The sequence below is a fragment of the Mya arenaria genome, chromosome 17 (genome assembly GCF_026914265.1).
Source record: "Mya arenaria isolate MELC-2E11 chromosome 17, ASM2691426v1".
NCBI classification, from domain to species: Eukaryota; Metazoa; Mollusca; class Bivalvia; order Myida; family Myidae; genus Mya; species Mya arenaria.
This window is the reverse complement of record NC_069138.1, coordinates 8,415,730-8,435,415: the sequence shown is the minus strand read 5'-3', so window position 1 is coordinate 8,435,415 and position 19,686 is coordinate 8,415,730. Positions and strand designations below refer to the sequence as shown.

At 32.6% G+C, this 19,686-nt stretch overlaps 1 protein-coding gene across 8 annotated transcripts in view; it reads left to right on the top strand.

The window, feature by feature from the left end:
• LOC128223797 (pre-B-cell leukemia transcription factor 1-like) overlaps positions 1–19,686 on the top strand; it is a 44,844-nt gene that overhangs the window by 17,999 nt on the left and 7,159 nt on the right. For 4 of the 8 annotated variants that reach the window (XM_052933192.1, XM_052933193.1, XM_052933190.1 and 1 more), the window contains 5 exons: positions 1,364–1,499; positions 12,542–12,653; positions 13,753–13,851; positions 18,191–18,267; positions 19,430–19,591. In XM_052933192.1, coding sequence (XP_052789152.1) covers positions 1,364–1,499; positions 12,542–12,653; positions 13,753–13,851; positions 18,191–18,267; positions 19,430–19,546 — 541 coding nt within the window. In that variant the 3' untranslated portion in view covers positions 19,547–19,591. Of the gene's footprint in view, positions 1–833; positions 970–1,363; positions 1,500–12,541; positions 12,654–13,752; positions 13,852–18,190; positions 18,268–19,429; positions 19,592–19,686 lie in introns of all 8 variants that reach the window. The other 4 variants (XM_052933195.1, XM_052933196.1, XM_052933197.1 and 1 more) reach the window with 2 other exon arrangements.

Sequence of the window (19,686 nt, the reverse complement as noted above, 5' to 3'; positions counted from 1 at the left end):
CAGAGCAGTACAAATTTGAAAGTTAACAAAGTTGTTAACTTTAACAATTATCTAAAATGGCCCATGTTTGAAATAAGCTGATGTGGCTGGTTAATACATGTAAGGAAAATACCTGAGATACACAGAGTGTTGAAAACTGTCTTATCGACGAGCGTACGAAAAATATCAGAAAATTACAATTTTTTGTTAAATTTTGAATAGATACTAAATTAATTTTGAATTGCCAAAAAACGAAACTGGCTGAATTAACAAAGACATTCTAAAGCCCTTCAATGTATGTTATAACTACTCAGAGATATTGATACAAAGCAGTGATCATAAGATTCGCTCGTTGATAATATGTGAATAATTTAAATTATGTCATATAATTATAGAAAAACATTAGAATGTGCAGTCTCGTGTCAAACCGATCTGTCATATGATGTAATAATGCATGCGAAGATTTTACTGGAATGAAGCCATTCTCATCGCAATTATGAATGTTTATGGTCATAAAATGTTAAATGATTAATCATAATTGCTTATTAAACCTGAACCTCAGGCAATACATATTTTCAAATGACCATTAAAAAAAAGTTTCGAAATTTAATTACTTTTGCTAAAGAAGTTTTTGACAGAAATCATACTTTAAACAAAAGGTTCCCATTTGTTTGCTTGATTATTTTAGAAGTGTATTTTTTTTCCTCCCAAAAAATAAACAAACAGATAATTTATTATTTAATTACATTTTGTGACCATCAATTTTCAAAACTGATTCGCAAATATTTTTTTTTGTAAAGTTTTTGACTGTGTTCATTTTTAAAAATTGAAAAAATGTCTTCTCTGGTCTACAGGAGAAAGAGACGCAATTTTAGTAAACAAGCAATAGAAATGTTAAACGATTACTTCTACTCGCATCTGAGTAATCCATATCCTAGCGAAGAGGCAAAAGAGGAATTGGCGAGAAAAAGTAATATCACAGTGTCGCAGGTGTGTTATTGTTTGGTATTTCTTGTTCCTTAACCATAAAATTGCTCATTAGCACGCCTGTCCCAGTTTTGGCACATTTTTGGAATTGCATTTCCAAATTGGGCATATTTAAAGAGTTATTGTCCAGAAATTGGCTCATTGGCACAAGTATTATTGAGAAAAGACAGATAAAAAGACCAATTTTGCTAATAATGTAATATGAAATTGCTATCTTCAAATGAATTGAAAAAGTTTGGTCTTTAAACTTGGACTTATAGTCTGTTTCAATTATTCTTGAATATTAAGTGCCAAATAAATCAAGGGATGGAACTACTAATGAGAAATTTTACTGTGTTAACTTCCTTGTTTTACATATCTGGATGTTTTGTTTTCATTTCCAATTGTTTCTAAACAGGAGAAAGAGGCGCAATTTTAGTAAACAAGCAACTGAAGTGCTAAACGAATACTTCTATTCGCATCTGAGTAATCCTTACCCTAGCGAAGAGGCAAAAGAAGAATTGGCGAGAAAATGTAATATCACAGTGTCCCAGGTGTGTGCCTCAGTAGTCTATGTTCATGTCAATTTAGTCTATGTACATGTAATCAATGTTTTATTCTCTCATGCTATAGTCTGTTTCAGATGAGGGTTATTTTGGTATAACTGTTTTAGTTAAAAGTTTCAGGTTTAACGTTTTGGAAAGACAAAATATTCCTAAGCCTACCATCAATTTATGTCCAAGGTTAAGAATTGGTAAATTACTTAAAGACAAGCAAACCTTTTAAAGCAAAATTCAATTCAATACATCATCTGAATATCATATTATAGTCAGATTCAAAAATATGCTATAGCTTGTTTCAAAATAAGGAATTTTATTGCTCAGTTCTTCCGTGTTGCAGGCATTAAAGTCTATTGGGACAGATTTTTGAATAATCTCTTTCACAATGATCTCATCGAAGGTTTTTTTCTGTTTTTGTCCTTGTATGGTTTAATTTGTTTATTTTTAACAAACCTCAGTTAAAGGTATTTACATAATGAGATGATGATTTTAATACATGTGAAAACACTCACACAGAAATCCTGTCTGTTTTTTTTTTAAGTTAATCATTTCACTTTTCTTCTGGTTTGATATTTATTCTTAAACTTTTTAGGTTGTCAAAGTTACATTTTTAGAGATAAAATATTTTTGTAAATAAAGATTTAGGATAATTTTGTTATTTTTAAAATGAAATACCTGATAGGGGTCAGAAGTACTTAAATTTTACTTAAAAGACAACTGTGCTGTTCTTAGAAAATTATTGGGGCTTAAATCTGAATGACTTAGAAAGAGCATAAATCTGAATGATTTAAACTGAGGCATGAACCTTAATGTCTAAGAAAGGGGCAATATTTTTATGACTTAAGAGTGAGGCGTTCAAATCTAAATGACCAAGAATGTGGAGCATAAATCTGAATGACCAAGAATAGGGCTTTTTTATGACTTAATTGTGAGGCTTTAATCTGAATGACAAAATGGGGCGTAAATTTGAATGACTCCAAATTAGTCATAACTCTAAATGACTAAGCATGGGCGATATATTTCAATCAAATGGGGCATAAATTGAACTGACAATCAGCAAACTTAATTAAAATTTATTCACGTCTTATTATGATTCTCATCTCCATTTTAATCAAGAAACTCATTTCCTAGTAGTTTTTATACACAAGGTAAATATAAATATGATGAAAACTGATGCATATGCATGCCAGTAAACCTGAACTTACATTAAACCGCAGCTGATTCAAAATGTCATTGTATTCTTTAGTTGGTACAATATATGGGGTGAACGTAAAAATGAACTTGTCATTGTCTTGTTCAGTTCTGACAAAATAAGGGGTGAAGGTAAAAATGAAGTATCAGATTTATTGTTTTGTGTCACTTAGAACCATTTTGCTCTTATTTCTTGAATTTTGTGTTGTCATTAGGGGTACACAATTTTCAATAATAAATTACAAGAACATTCATTAAATGAGGAGCTGATTTAAATACTGTTTAATTGGCTATGTTATTATTACTGGTATTATTTCTAAGAGAATTTAATTACAAATCCTTTATTTAACACTTATTTGGGGTTTGGGTATGGCCTTTTTCAAAATTCAAACAATTTTTTTTTAACATGTTTAGACTACATGGTAAATTTATTATTTTAAATTATATAGAATACATGTTAGTATTTTTAAAAAGGCCTTAAGGCTAAAATGACATTTAAGAGTTAAATACATAAAATAGAATACGTAATTATGGCTTTCTTAAGGCTGTATAATATGCTATTATGATCAATTTTGGTGTAAGATATTTTCTAAGATATTGCTTTTCGTATGTAAATCAGTGTATGTGTGGTATTAAATAATAGTTTAAATTACACATTAATGAATAAGGAAATCCTGTGTCGCTTATTATATTCGCTAAATTGCGCACAAATTTAATCATTTGTTTCATATGAATGCCTCTGCCTCGTTTTACGACCAGCTTATATGGTAATTAACAATGTATTATGAAATATGCTCATAACTGGAGCTCATTAAGTAATAAAATTTACATTTTTTTAGCTGACATCATGCTCATAAGAAATAAGCTCATCGCTCTTTTTTATTTCTTTAAATATGTTTTGAGTTTTTATATTGTTTCATATACAGTGATTATTTTTATTTAATTTACTGCCTTCTATAAACTGTTTTCCCCAGCTAAGAAGTGTTCATCTTTCCTAAAAAATCATGATATCTTCCCAATTTATATATAGTAATTCAGATCCTTTGAATGAATAAAAAATCAAAAGCAAAAAATTTATTGAAAAATAAACAAAATCTTGACAAGACTAACTCTTTTACAGCATAATGTATGCATAAAAAAGTGAAAACATGTATATTTGCTATTATATTTGCTATTCAAGCATGGTTTTTTATTTTCCCTAACTCAAAAAAAAATATCCCAATTTTGGAGGAGCAGGCAGTGAAAATAATTTCAAAAAGCATCTCTGATATATTTTGGGACAAAGTAATATTGGTTTAAAAACTGCATGTTAAAAGTTTTCTGATTTTTTTTATTTCTTTATTAATTTTCTAGTTTTTTTTTTTTTTTTTTTAATATGTCTGCAAAATAAAGATGACTGTTTTAATATAATCTATGCCTAAACAAATCTTACTTATTAGCAGTAAATAAATTTGAATAAGAGGCCTTTGTGTATTTAGTTACATACCCAGAAATTCATATATTATATTTTATTACTCAATACATACTGGAATTTTCCGATTTTAATTTGTCTGCGAAATAAAGATGACCGATTTTAATATTATTTATGTCTTAATAATTCTTAACTTATAGAAAATGCAAAATGAATATGACCGCCAAGCAATCATATATCACAATACATGGACATTTAAAGCTGTACTTTTACAGACTGAAAGTTTTGAATTTTCTTTATTTTTGTTGTCAGAATCAGCTCATTTTGGCATCACTGCCTTCAATTGAGTCATATAAGATAACTCACAAAAGAACAGATCTCAATTTTTTTTTATGGAAAACTGCCAAAAAAATATATTCTTAAAGCGTTAGTAACGCTTTTATCCATAAAACATAGATTTGTGAACGTTAATATGAAAAACAGCGATCTAATGTTTTGTTAGCAGTCTTATATCACTGGTTTCCAGACATTTACGAAAAAAATGGCTCATTCCGAGACAATATATTTTTTTTTGTCAAAACAGTCAATCTGTGAAGCTTTAAAATGGTTTAAACAAGGAAAACAAATCGGCAATGCTATTTTATTGGAATTGTTATTTAAGTACAAAAATAGAAAAAATATATTCACACCTAAAAATATATTCACACCGCAGTAGTAAGTGATTAATTCTGTTTTAATTGTTATTCAAACCGCTCATTATGATCATTTAATTACGTTGGCAAAAACAATAAAAGTCACGAAATTTTCTTTCATCCTACACTTGAAAGTGTTTTAACATTTACTGAAGTACAGACATAAAGAGATTGATGATTTTTATTAAGCCCTTAATTGGTCGTCAAATCTACTCGAAAGTGATTGGCTGGATTGATCGCGTTTCGTCAAATCTTTGTTAAACGAGTGTTTCTACAATTGTCATCCTGATGTCAAACTTCAAAAGTACAGTTTATTTATTAGATAATTTTTTTCTTGATGGAAAGAAAATAGGCTGACGTATTGTTATCGTAGGGAGTTGGTGTTGCTGTTTGTGTTTTCGTAGATGTGAGTTTACTTTTGGCCAAATTGAGGAGTCTGCCCCGAATTTAATTAACAGTAGCTCACATAAGCTAACATATATAAAATATGGCTTTGGCCAAATTGAGGAGTCTTCCCTAAGTTCAATTAACAGTAGCTCACATAAGCTAACATATGTAGAATATGGCTTTGGCCAAATTGAGGAGTCTTCCCTAAGTTCAATTAACAGTAGCTCACATAAGCTAACATATGTAGAATATGGCTTTGGCCAAATTGAGGAGTCTTCCCTAAGTTCAATTAACAGTAGCTCACATAAGCTAACATATGTAGAATATGGCTTTGGCCAAATTGAGGAGTCATTCCTGAGTTCAATTAAGGCTAACAGTGGCTCACGTAAGCTAACATATATAATTTATAGCTTTGGCAAACATATATAATATATAGCTTTGGCTAAACTGAGAAGTCTGCTCTGAGTTAAGGCTAACATTAGCAAACTGTTTTTTATTCAATCTCTGTAGAATAATGCAGGGCAATAACTCCGAGCTGGGAACCAGATTGTAAATGTTGGCGGCAAACACCTGAACGCAACGCATTTTAAATATTCACATGAAACTTGGTACAGATGTCATTATGGCAAAAATCATGCACATTTTATAACAAGGTTCATCAATCTAGTAAAATATAGTTTGGAGTTATATCCCTTGTTTAATGTTTTAGAGTTTTCTCCCTTGGTTAATGTTTAAAGTTATCTCCCCTGGCTGTCTGAAGAAATTGACCTATGTTGAGGTATCTCGTTCTTGTAACAAAAATGAAGTATTTCTGTATCATTTATACATTTAAATCCTATACCAAAAAAATCTGAAAACATTTATAAAATATGAAAGCATTTATAATAAAGAGCATTTTTTACAAACACAATTATTGATACCAGTAATACTATGAACATTCAAAATCTCTGAAAATATATGTAATATACTGTATAACAGCCACCTTTGGTCCAAAAATGGGTTTCTGGGACAAAATAATATCCTATAAATGATGATGAAGGATGTTTTTTCGCCCAATTGTGGCATCTAACAATTATTAGCAATGCGAGAACGGTAATAATACAGTGGCGAGAGGGACACAGTATTTGTCCGTCATTAATCATTCATGTCAGAATACCGTAGCTGTGATTATAGGCAGGGCTTTGCGGTAGGAAAATACCGTAATTAGTGGCCTGTTTTGGTGTAGGAAAAAAATATAAGATGTAGACTGTAAAGGTCATAGTTTATGGAAGTTTCCATGTTAATTAAAATATATGTCCAAGGCAAATTAAGATGAGACTTAGAGGAAAAAAAAAAAAGACAAAAAAAATAAACCTTAAAGGTCAAAGTATAAGAAAGCTCCCTAGTAAATAAATATACATGTAAGTATTGTCGAGTTTTAAACAAGTCATCAGTCGTATATATATATAGTTATAATGTATTACGTTAAATTTGTTTGCCCTACTTTCAAATAGAAGTTATGAGAATGAATGAATAATCAATTGATTGCAAAAGGGCTTAACAGCAATCTAATAATTCTGCTCTTCAGAATATAAACAGCAATTTTTTTTTTTGATATTCAATCATGCTGAATAATGCTTTGTGGTCTGTAGTGAATATTTGTTATTTTAAACATTTTGATAACAGTCAGTTACTGGTCTCTTCTCTTGGTATAAAATGCCGAAGACATGGAGATAAAGTAGTGCAGATTAGACTGGCTAAGAAGCTACACAAAGAAGTAATTGGAAAATGCCGATATCATTAATTTTGTATTGGTCTCAAGTATTGAATTTTTTATCCATGCTTTATCAACGTAATTTGATATTAATTTAATTAATATTAAGTTACATTGATAAAGTACGGATAAAAGATTTAATATGGATATAATTTAATATCAATAAAGAACTTCTTAAAGTACACATGCACAGTTTTTCATTCATCGGCTTTCTTTTATTGCATATGTGAATAGCAAGCAATGGATGTTATGTTTATCCTTGGATTCTAAGATCTGAAAATTGAATCAACATTTTAGTAGACCCATCTCTCCATCGAAATTAAATTCTAGAGCTATAATTAAACTTAGGGGAGAAAAGTTTGTCTGCAGGAGAATAAAAAATGAGTCACACATAATAAAAACGGGAAGTCTCAAATTCTAATCAAGCGTTTGCCATTTGTGGTTTTGATTGTTGTAAACTGAAATATTTAGTATGGAAAAAGCATCCAAAATTAATGTACAAGTTTTATTATATAAGTTAGCTGTGAAATTAATTACAAAAAAAAAAATGTGACTTTCATTTCCCCAAGGTTAAAATGTCAGTCAATGTTCGGCGTTTTATGGTGTTACGTCTTTACATCTCTGAAATACAATGATTAAACCTATAATTATCAACCTCGTTAAGTATCGATTTCACTTTTTCCTGAAGTTTTTGTTGATACCCGATACTAATGGCTCACATCGGAGCACAAATGACACCATTTACTTGATATAATATCTTCTAAATAAAAGAAAAAAGTCTTTCAAAAACCACAAGAGACAAAATTAGAAATTGCTGAAGTATTTTCTAGATTTATTAAAGATTTTCTATAAATGTAGGATTTATTCATAAAGGGTCTGTCAGGAGTTGTCATATAATACACAATTTTATTCAACGAGGTCTGGAAATAATTGTTAGTTAATGAGCCTTTGGCGAGCTTACTAACATATTTTCCTGACATGTTGAAAAAAATTGTTTTATTTGATGACTAACTCTTGAATAACAAAATAGGTCTCCCTAATTTCACCTGCATTATGTACCGAACATCTTTAAAAATATTTTTTATGAAACAAGAGATATGATCACATTTTCCTCTTAAGATTTATATGGAGAATAAACAAACTACTTCATTCAAATAACTCTTTATAACAAGAAGGTCCCTGATCTAAAAAATACAATAAGATTAAGTAATGTATGATTATTTTAATAACAATTTTATGTGCCAAACATACTCTGTTAAATCCACTAAAATGACAATGTACTGTATCAATAATTAGACCAATTATATAAAGAAAGTTTCAAAATATTGTATTTATTTCTAATTTCTATAAAATTGAACTTTTGGCTTTTTGGATGAAATATTTTCCAGTTTTGCTGAGAGTTATAAATCATAATTCCTGTCTGATTTCAATTTTGCCGATAAGCTTATTTTTAGATTCTTGTTCTGAAGTCTGAAGTTATATGGAAATAAATGGATATTTGTATGGAAAATTATCATAATGAAATTGCTAAACAAATTAAGGGCTTTACAGGGTGGGGAAATAATTGGTATGGGTGAAAAAAAGTAGTCCCTAACCAGTGCCAAATGCTGCAAAAGTATTAGAATCTTCACTCAGAAAAGGCTACCCATTAAACTCCTAATTCGGTCCAACACCTTGCTGAGACTGGAGTTAAAAAAATATCTGCAAAACGAAATGCACCATTTTAGAAGAAACTGTTCACACAACATATTTCACACAAATTGTTTAGTAAACAAAATAGCTTTTGGGGTTTAAATGTAATAATCTAAACAGATTTTCTTGTTACAGAAAAAAATCTGCTGAAAAAAATCTGCATACAAAATGCACCATTGTAATAACTTGATTATGACATGATATTTTATAGTATATTAAAGGGACTGTACACCAGATTGGCACCAAAAAAAGTTTTTTTCTGTAACGAATCTCAGGACAATTATTTAATAGAATGTGTTACGCTTTGATATCATAATTGTAAAAAAAAAGTACCAAAATGTAAAAAAAATTGTGTCGGAGACTGGGTTCGAACCCGTGTGGCCAAAATTGAAGTCCAGCGTTGTATCCACCGAGCTACAATGGCTTACTCTAATCAGGTGACATAATTAAGCTATACACCTAACTCGGTAATATCACGTGATAACACCGACTATCCAATCACGCATAAAGAATGAATTCTACTAGGTAGACATAACCAGTAATCTTTTTTTAATGGAAAAATACGAAATAACTGCTAAACTTGAAATAAATTGTAAACTATGTGGTACTTCAGTTAGTAAGTTTCAATGCATTGTACACATTAATACCAAGTTTATGACAGTTCTCGCCAATTTTCTTTTTTTCTTGCAAATTGATCATCTGGTGCACAGTTTCTTTAAAGTGACACCTATATTTAAAATCAATATATACATGTATAACAAACATACATTTTGAGTGATAAACCTTTAACCACATACTAAATAATGCATTTTTGAAAATTATTATTTGGGGTACTGTTTATTTGGGAGTAAGAGTGCATCTTTAAACTATCAAAACATTTATTCACAAAGGTTATACCAAAAAGTTACATCACAAAGGTCCATCTGGACCCTTTCATTCAGAAATGCCCCCCCCCCCCCCCCCCCCCCCCCGAAAAAAACTCATTAATTAGACGAGCATTCTTTGACCACACTCATGTTGAGGAAGAAAATCTTTGGAAGGTGATCTGCATACCAAACTGCAGCCCTGCTCGGTGGTAATGACATGTTTAGTAAACATAATTGCATTCTTGACCTCGTGAACCCAAATGGTCGATGTGCTTTTGTGCATTGATGAGGGGTTTTCGACCAGAGATTCATCATCGGACAAATAGGGGTCTAGCAATTACTTGTGATTTGGGCGTTAAGATTAGAATTTCTGACCTGAATTGAGGCTGGAAAAAAACAACAAATTGCCTGTAGGGATTTAAGGCCACACCAATGAAATTTTGGCCAGAAATATTCAAAGTGTGTGGGCGAAATAAAAAAAAAGAAGAAATGATCTATTTGGTTTTAAATATTTTGCAGGAGGAGGCGAAGTCAATTTTTTTCGTACTTAAATTTTCAATGAATATTTATAACTTTATTTTCAGTTTTAAGTGTTATTTTAAGCAAATACTCCACAGAATATTCATCTTATATAACTTTTTTAGTCTCCTGGGAGTTGTCAAAGTCGTAGAATAACAATTTATGTTGTTTTTCAATGCCACATGTTGCTTAACAAGTGTATTTTTTTCTCACTTGATTTTTTTGTCTTTGAAAACAATTGTTGTTATAATGATAAAACTAACGTGGAGTCAGATTTAATAGTTGAAAAAAACAACCCTAAACCTTTCAACTATTTGCCATCTGTGACATTCTGTAAAGTTAGGATTTAAAAAAAAAATCCTTAAAATCTTAAAAAGCAAAACTTACTGTAAGCTTTTTAGAAAAATAGAGTATTTTTTGTCACAATTTTCAATATTAATTAGCAAAAGAGCTCTCTTTTGAACTGTTGGTGATGTTTTAATTGTATCAAGTATTAAATTTCCCATTACACCTACACACAAATGTTTCTTTTTTTCAATTTGCCTGGTTATATTAAAAATTTTTTATTGAAATTACCCTTATGAAAAACAGTGTATAGAAATAACATTTAATGCTTAGAATATTTGCATGATATTGTTGTCAAACTGATTTAAGCAAGGCCTTAAAAAAATAAAAAAAAATGTCTGTTTCATAAAATATGTCTGTTTCTGGTCATTCCTAATAAGATTTGGTGTGGTATGCAGGTTCTAAGGCATGTTCATTTACAGTCAATCAAAGGACATTTTTATTGTCATATGAAACAAAGAACTCATTCACTGTTTGGTGCTGAAATAATTCTAGTTGTGAAATTAGCAAAGAAGCAATATTTTCGAATGAACAATTTTGTCTACCACATTTATTTTTGGTGGGCATTTAAAAGTCTGTGGTAAATAGATAGGGTTGGTTGGGTGACCGGAAAATAACTTTTCTGTTTTTAGGCCTAAAGAATTTAATATGACAGCTATTTTTTTAACTTATTTAATGTGTAATAAGATCTTGAGGAATATGGGGGCCATCACAATTACCAAAAAGCGCACCCCAAAATATCTTGAACAAATAGTTGAGGAGTTTAAGTTTTCAATAATCTAATTAAAGTTATAAATTGCCACTCATCAGCATCAGATCTGATCTTGAAGCTGCAATCTCACTGATTGAACGTTGTGACAACTTTTTTTGTCTTGGAACGAGCCAATTTATGCGAAAATGCATTGAAACCAGTCATAAAAAAAACTGCTGACAAAAAATTAAATCGCAAACTTTTATATTTAAGTTTAAAAATTTATGTTTTACCGGTATGCATTTTTTTTTAAAACCGTTAGTAACCCATTTCGCCATAAAACACTCATTTTTGAACAGAAATATGAAAATCTGCGATCTGATCTTTTGTCAGCAGTCAATTATCCCTGGTTTGCAGATATTTACACAAAAATTTGCTCATTCCAAGACAAAAAATAAAAAAGTTGTAAACACGGTCAATCTCTGAGAGTGCAACTTTAAAACTCAAATGGATACCAGAAAGAGTTTCAATGATCTAATTTAAGTTACAATTTGCAACTCATTGAGCCTACAAGATTTGATTAAGAAACTGAAATGAATTCTAGAGTAGTTTCAATGATCTAATTATAATTCATTGGAAAATTAAATAAATACAAGAAGAGTTTCAGTAATCTAATTATAGTTATAAATTGCAAGTCATCGAGCATTCAACAAAATGTCATTATATCTTGAAACTTGAAGGAATACTGGGCAAGTGCCATAAATCAAAATTATAATTTGAAAAAAAAAAAAAAAAAAATTCAACCCGTCTAATCTTTTCCTTTCTAAATGCATGCCTAACAGACAATAACAAAAGTTTCAAAAATTTCCTCTTACAATATCTTTGTTGATAAAAGAGGTGGGTCCCAATTCTGACTAATATCATGGTTAATATGAGTGGGAAGAAAAAATCAAGATAATTTTTCCTCATTGTTGTCATTGGCCATTGTGGTTAAGCGTTTCAAATTATTATATGTATGTTTTAATTTTTATTAAATAAGGCCACAATTTTTATAATTTAATTATTTTGCATTTTCCAACCACTAAAGAAAAAAAAACCCTTCCGAACCTACCCACCCCAAAAAATGTGGGAAGAGAAACGTCCAACAATTGTTTTGTTAATTGTGGCCAAAAAACAAAATAAATACCCGCTCTTATCATCATGAATACTTAATGCGTGGCATAAAAAATAGAGGTTTTCAAAAAAATCATTTTTAAACAAAGTTAACGTGAAAAAGGGAAAATACAAAAAATAACATTCATGAGAAGATAATTTTAGAACACTATTTGTGCTTCTTTCATATGTTTGCTAACTATATTATACTATGAAATAATAGAACTATTACCAAGAATAATTTAGAATATATAAAAAAATTCGTCCATGCTACTTTTTTAAAATGTTGATCGATTTTCCTCTGAAGCAATTTCTAATAGTCCACTACATTTTTCAGGTTTCAAACTGGTTTGGAAACAAGAGAATTCGATACAAGAAAAATATCGGCAAAGCACAAGAAGAGGCAAACTTATATGCTGCAAAAACCGCGGCTGCTGCGGCGCAACACGGTGGGTACCAACCCTGAATATATAAATTTCATGCTTTTCGGTTGTCCCGGTAGCGCAGTTGTTAGGTCACATGCTTCTCAACAAGGTGACCCGGGTTTAACCCTAAGGCTGCTGATGGCGATTTTAAAGGCTTTGCAAACAGCTTGGAACCAGACCTGACGCCGAGTAACTCGGCGTCTGGTCAGGTTCCAAGCTGTTTGCCACTCAGTCAATATATCCCCAAGGTTTTAAGTAAATTGAAAGAAATTTAGAATAAACCAGATGACATTTTTGAGCAGACGACAATTTACCCAGCATGCAAAGGGTTAATTTCAAGCCTGGGCGCATGTGAGTTTGGTTGGTGGTCACCTATCTGGACAAGTGTGTTTTCTCTGGGTATTCTGATTCCCCCAACAACAAAAGACCATTCTCGATTGACATTGTGCCAAAGAGAGTGACTTAGTATATCATAAATTTCTTCACAATCATTGTAAAATATATTATGTCCATTTTGTAACTAATGTTATGGGTTATAAGAATGCCAATGTTAAAAATGAAATTTGTGAGATGTCATGTTTGTAACAACATTGATTTGAGGGATAAATATCACTTTTTAGAGTGGTAAAATATCCATTATGTAATGATGTTCATGTGGGGGATGCTACTCAATTTTTAAATGGAAAAATGTCCACAATGTAACATTTGATGTTTTTGTGTGGGATGATAACCACTTCGCTCATAAATATCCAGTAGAATCAAAGCCTGATGCTCTTTGAAACTCAACACATTCAAGACCAATTTTCTGGTCACACTGGTAGTTAGTTGCAGCATAATTTCATCAAAAACACTTCAGAAAAATAAATACATATAATTGAGGCATGTACAGTAGTGCATAAAACTCTTCAAAAATGAACATAAATTACTTTGGAAAATTTAGAAAAGTGTCTAAGCCTCTAAACTCTGCTTTTGGGCATAAATCCCTAATACTCAAAAAGACTCCCGCCTTTTTTCAGGATTGACTATAATCAGCGGTTAAAAAACATGTTGGAAAAGAAATGATTTCATGAAAATGTTGCTCATATAATACATAAATGTTATGTCATAATGTGTATAATTTCAGATTTTGGTGACGGAGATTCAGATGACTCGTCGACGGTCGGAGGTTTCAAAAACAGCTCGTTTCTACCTCCAGCCGCCTCCGGTTATAACATGACCTCAGGTAAACATGGATAACATTTTACTGAATTAATTTTTATCAGGGATGTGGTTTGTCTGCAGATTTGCCGATTCACGCAGATTGCTCTAGGTATTCTGTTCACTATCCTTTATATCAATGTTTTATACATATTTTGAAGCTGTGTGTACTATTTACTTGTATACTTGTATCATGTAGGTGGTCTTCTAGGCAGGAGTGACCTTTTCCATCCTTACTGATGACTATTTTTATGCCCCCACAAAGTGGCGGCATATAGGGTTGCCCTTGTCCGTACGTACGTACGTACGTACGTCCCGAAGATTCTTTCCGATCTAATTCTTGAAAACCGTTTGTCCAATCCTCACCAAACTTTAAACACATGTTTGTGACCATAATATCTTGATCAAGTTCGATAGTCATGGAAATCGCTTTAGTCATTTAGGAGTTACGGCCCTTTTTTGCCAAAAATTCCCGAAGATTGTTTCCGATCTAATTCTTGAAAACCGTTTGTCCAATCCTCACCAAACTTTAAACACATGTTTGTGACCATAATATCTTGATCAAGTTCGATAGTCATGGAAATCGCTTTAGTCATTTAGGAGTTACGGCCCTTTTTTGCCAAAAATACTTCAAAAATATATGTTTCCAATCTAATTCTTGAAAAGTATGTGTCCAATCCTCACCAAACTTTACATACATGATTGTGACCATAATATCTTGATCAAGTTCGATAGCCATGGAAATCGCTTTTGTCATTTAGGAGTTACGGCCCTTTATTTGCAAAAAAAGACTTGAAAAATACGTCCCGAAGATTGTTTCCGATCTAATTCTTGAAAACTGTTTGTCCAATCCTCACCAAACTTTTAACACATGTTTGTGACCATAATATCTTGATCAAGTTCGATAGCCATGGAAATCGCCTTAATCATTTAGGAGTTAGGGCCCTCAGATTATCCTGAATAATCATTATGGCTTATTTTCTGTGACAAAAAATCGAAGTGGGGGCATCCGTGTCCTATGGACACATTTCTAGTTTATATTAATGTTTTATGTACATGTTTCGTAGGTATGTGTATATTTACTTGTATACTTTATTTATGTAGGCTGTCTGCCAGGCATGATGGACCATTTCCTTAGTACTGACAACTGTTTTCTATCCATGACATCAATGTATTGTATACTTGTTTCATGTAGGCGGTCTGCCAGGCATGATCGACCATTTCCTTAGTACTGACAACTGTTTTCTATCTATGACATCAATGTATTGTATACTTGTTTCATGTAGGTGGTCTGCCAGGCATGATCGACCATTTCCTTAGTACTGACAACTGTTTTCTATCCATGACATCAATGTATTGTAGACTTGTTTCATGTAGGTGGTCTGCCAGGCATGATCGACCATTTCCTTAGTACTGACAACTGTTTTCTATCTATGACATCAATGTATTGTATACTTGTTTCATGTAGGTGGTCTGCCAGGCATGATCGACCATTTCCTTAGTACTGACAACTGTTTTCTATCCATGACATCAATGTATTGTATACTTGTTTCATGTAGGCGGTCTGCCAGGCATGATCGACCATTTCCTTAGTACTGACAACTGTTTTCTATCCATGACATCAATGTATTGTATACTTGTTTCATGTAGGTGGTCTGCCAGGCATGATCGACCATTTCCTTAGTACTGACAACTGTTTTCTATCCATGACATCAATGTATTGTATACTTGTTTCATGTAGGTGGTCTGCCAGGCATGATCGACCATTTCCTTAGTACTGACAACTGTTTTCTATCCATGACATCAATGTATTGTAGACTTGTTTCATGTAGGCGGTCTGCCAGGCATGATCGACCATTTCCTTAGTACTGACAACTGTTTTCTATCCATGACATCAATGTATTGTATACTTGTTTCATGTAGGTGGTCTGCCAGGCATGATCTACCATTTCCTTAGTACTGACAACTGTTTTCTTTCTATGACATCAATGTATTGTATACTTGTTTCATGTAGGTGGTCTGCCAGGCATGATCGACCATTTCCTTAGTACTGACAACTGTTTTCTATCCATGACATCAATGTATTGTATACTTGTTTCATGTAGGTGGTCTGCCAGGCATGATCGACCATTTCCTTAGTACTGACAACTGTTTTCTTTCTATGACATCAATGTATTGTATACTTGTTTCATGTAGGTGGTCTGCCAGGCATGATCGACCATTTCCTTAGTACTGACAACTGTTTTCTTTCTATGACATCAATGTATTGTATACTTGTTTCATGTAGGTGGTCTGCCAGGCATGATCGACCATTTCCTTAGTACTGACAACTGTTTTCTATCCATGACATCAATGTATTGTATACTTGTTTCATGTAGGTGGTCTGCCAGGCATGATCTACCATTTCCTTAGTACTGACAACTGTTTTCTATCCATGGCAACAATGTATTGTATACTTGTTTCATGTAGGCGGTCTGCCAGGCATGATCGACCATTTCCTTAGTACTGACAACTGTTTTCTATCCATGACATCAATGTATTGTATACTTGTTTCATGTAGGTGGTCTGCCAGGCATGATCGACCATTTCTTTAGTACTGACAACTGTTTTCTTTCTATGACATCAATGTATTGTATACTTGTTTCATGTAGGTGGTCTGCCAGGCATGATCGACCATTTCCTTAGTACTGACAACTGTTTTCTATCTATGACATCAATGTATTGTATACTTGTTTCATGTAGGTGGTCTACCAGGCATGATCGACCATTTCCTTAGTACTGACAACTGTTTTCTTTCTATGACATCAATGTATTGTATACTTGTTTCATGTAGGTGGTCTGCCAGGCATGATCGACCATTTCCTTAGTACTGACAACTGTTTTCTTTCTATGACATCAATGTCAGGGTTCCCCCTGGGTTCTAAAAAGTTGTCGCCACTTTTTCGCGGGGGGTTAAGGGGGCCGCGATAGGCCCCCTTACGGGTCCAGGGCAGCGCCCTTGTGGGGGCCAAGGGGGCGAAGCCCCCTGAAGCTCATGGGGTTTAAGCATTTTAAGAGCCTTAAATTGCATTTAATTAGCACATTGTCGTGCAAATCATAACATTTTGTTGTACATGAAGCACAAGATATCAATAGCAAATTGTTATTCTGTTGACAAAATTCATTGTATATGGACTAGTATATAAATAAAAAAATATTGCAAAAAATGTGACATAAACATCAATATGTTGATTTCAGTCTAATGCCTGCATACAATAAAAGAATACATTTGTGAAATTATGAGATAAATTTAAAATAAATGGAAACTCAAAGAAATATACATCGTCAAACTAGGGCCATAACTTTCCTAATAGAAATTTGTCTACCTACTCTTTACTCCAGCCAACATATTAGAAGCCTTATCAAATGGGGTTTAATCCTATTTATTTGATTTCTGTTAATCTTTTTGACACTTTTTGAACTCTTAGAATGCTGCATTTATAGCAATTACATATTGCGACAAAACCGAAAGCAAGTCTATTTTTAGCGCGTAAACGTCATTACGAAATTTGCATATCACGTGACTTTCCGACAACATAAAATTCTACGATTTGCATATTTAAAACTAACACGATAATTATGCAACAACAAGGCTGTTGAGCTAAATATTAAAATTATAACAGTTAAAGGATGTCATTGTTTATCCGTGAAAGCAATAAAATTCTGCAATAATTAGCGAGGTGTTGACTGGGCCGTGACTGCTTGCCCTAATTATCGGATTAATTTTTGTTGTCGCACCAGCAGATGCGCTTGATTTATGACAGTGACAGAATCGATTATCATGCAGGCCGCATGGTCACCACTTACGTCGTTTTAAGAAAATATTTTAGAAAAAAATCGTTGTCGCCATAAATTCGCCAAATTTGAAAAGTTGTCGCCACTTTTGCGATTTTGTCGCAAATGGCGACAATGGCGATCGCCAGCGGGAACCCTGAATGTATTGTATACTTGTTTCATGTAGGCGGTCTGCCAGGCATGATCGACCATTTCCTTAGTACTGACAACTGTTTTCTATCCATGACATCAATGTATTGTATACTTGTTTCATGTAGGCGGTCTGCCAGGCATGATCTACCATTTCCTTAGTACTGACAACTGTTTTCTATCCATGACATCAATGTATTGTATACTTGTTTCATGTAGGTGGTCTGCCAGGCATGATCGACCATTTCCTTAGTACTGACAACTGTTTTCTATCTATGACATCAATGTATTGTAGACTTGTTTCATGTAGGTGGTCTGCCAGGCATGATCGACCATTTCCTTAGTACTGACAACTGTTTTCTATCCATGACATCAATGTATTGTATACTTGTTTCATGTAGGTGGTCTGCCGGGCCAGGGCGGCGGCATGTATATGGGCATGAATGGCGATAGTTACACGAGTGGTGGGGATACTTCCGTAAGTACCAATGACATATAACTATATTTATTCAGTTCACAATAAATAATTAAATTCTTTAGTTGTTTAGCTCTATCTTTTTTTCCGAAGAGAAACTGTCAAGCTATTATCATACCCTTGATGTTGTTGTCAATGTTGGCGATAGCGTTGTATTTGTCTTACAGAGTCATAGAAATAGCAACTTCTAAGCTTTGCCATTACTAAAAAAACAATTCAAAATATTCAGATGAAACTTTGTACAAATGTTCACAGAGACAGTATGCACGTGTATAGCAAGTCCCATAACTCTGGCTTTAATAATGGTTGAGTTATTACCCTTTGTAGTCTTACAAACAACAGACTAGCGTTATGTGTTCGTTCTGTGGCGCTCTTGTTTAATTATTTACGGATACTAACATTTCTGGTATGGCATATTTAACATTCACTCTTTTTGCTTATTTCCATTTTTCAGTTATCCATGTATTTGAAAAAAAATATGATTAATTCAATTAACAAATCACTTTTTTCAACTTGCATGAACCCCATAACACTATATGCCCAAAATATTGAACATCAAAAACTAAATATTGTTATTATTAATAATGTTATGTTACTAACCAACTCCACAAAGAAATAGAGAATAATCTAACACGGTGCTGGAAATTCAGTGGTGTCATCTGGATTTTTATTGGTGGAAAGAAATGTTACATGCGTTTTGATTGGTCCATAGAAAATGTTTGATATTGTTACATGGATTTTAATTGGTTGGTACTTGGTTGTTTCAAGTAATCACGTTGGTTTGCTGTCTTTGTCAGCTTAGTTCTCATTGGTGAAAGGGATAGGTAAACAAGAGGTCTTTAGTAATCAGGAGATATTTGAATTAAATTGAAATTAACAAAAGGAATACTTAAATGAATAAATTTAATAACAGTTGGGTGTTTTTGTCTTCAATTTCTGCAAATTTTTGGTGATTTGGGAAAATTTAATGAAGTTAACTAACCTTTCTGATTGCCACAGCAGAGACCAGTTATTATGGTATAAATCTGAATATCCATTTAAATTTATTTAAGTCCGCAAGATACAGTAAACATTTTGGTTTAATATAAATAAATAGCGAATACTGTCCTTTTGCCTCTAAATGACAGAAAGATAATGAAATGAATGAATTGTGTCCCTTTGCTAGGAAATTGCCACTAAATCAGAAGCAGCCGACAGTGATGATGGGTTTGGTTCCCCTACCTATCCACCCCAGCCAAGGCAGGGTACCAACCATCAGGGAATTTGGTTCCCTGGAGTGTAGAAATGGTTTTGACACCACTGGTTTCCAGCTCGTTGTATAGATTATGTAAGAACAAACAAAAAATACAGATCTGTTTCAAAGGTGCATTCGAATTATGCACAGAGTGCTTTGATTTGAATGTGCTTTTTAAGCTTTTCCAT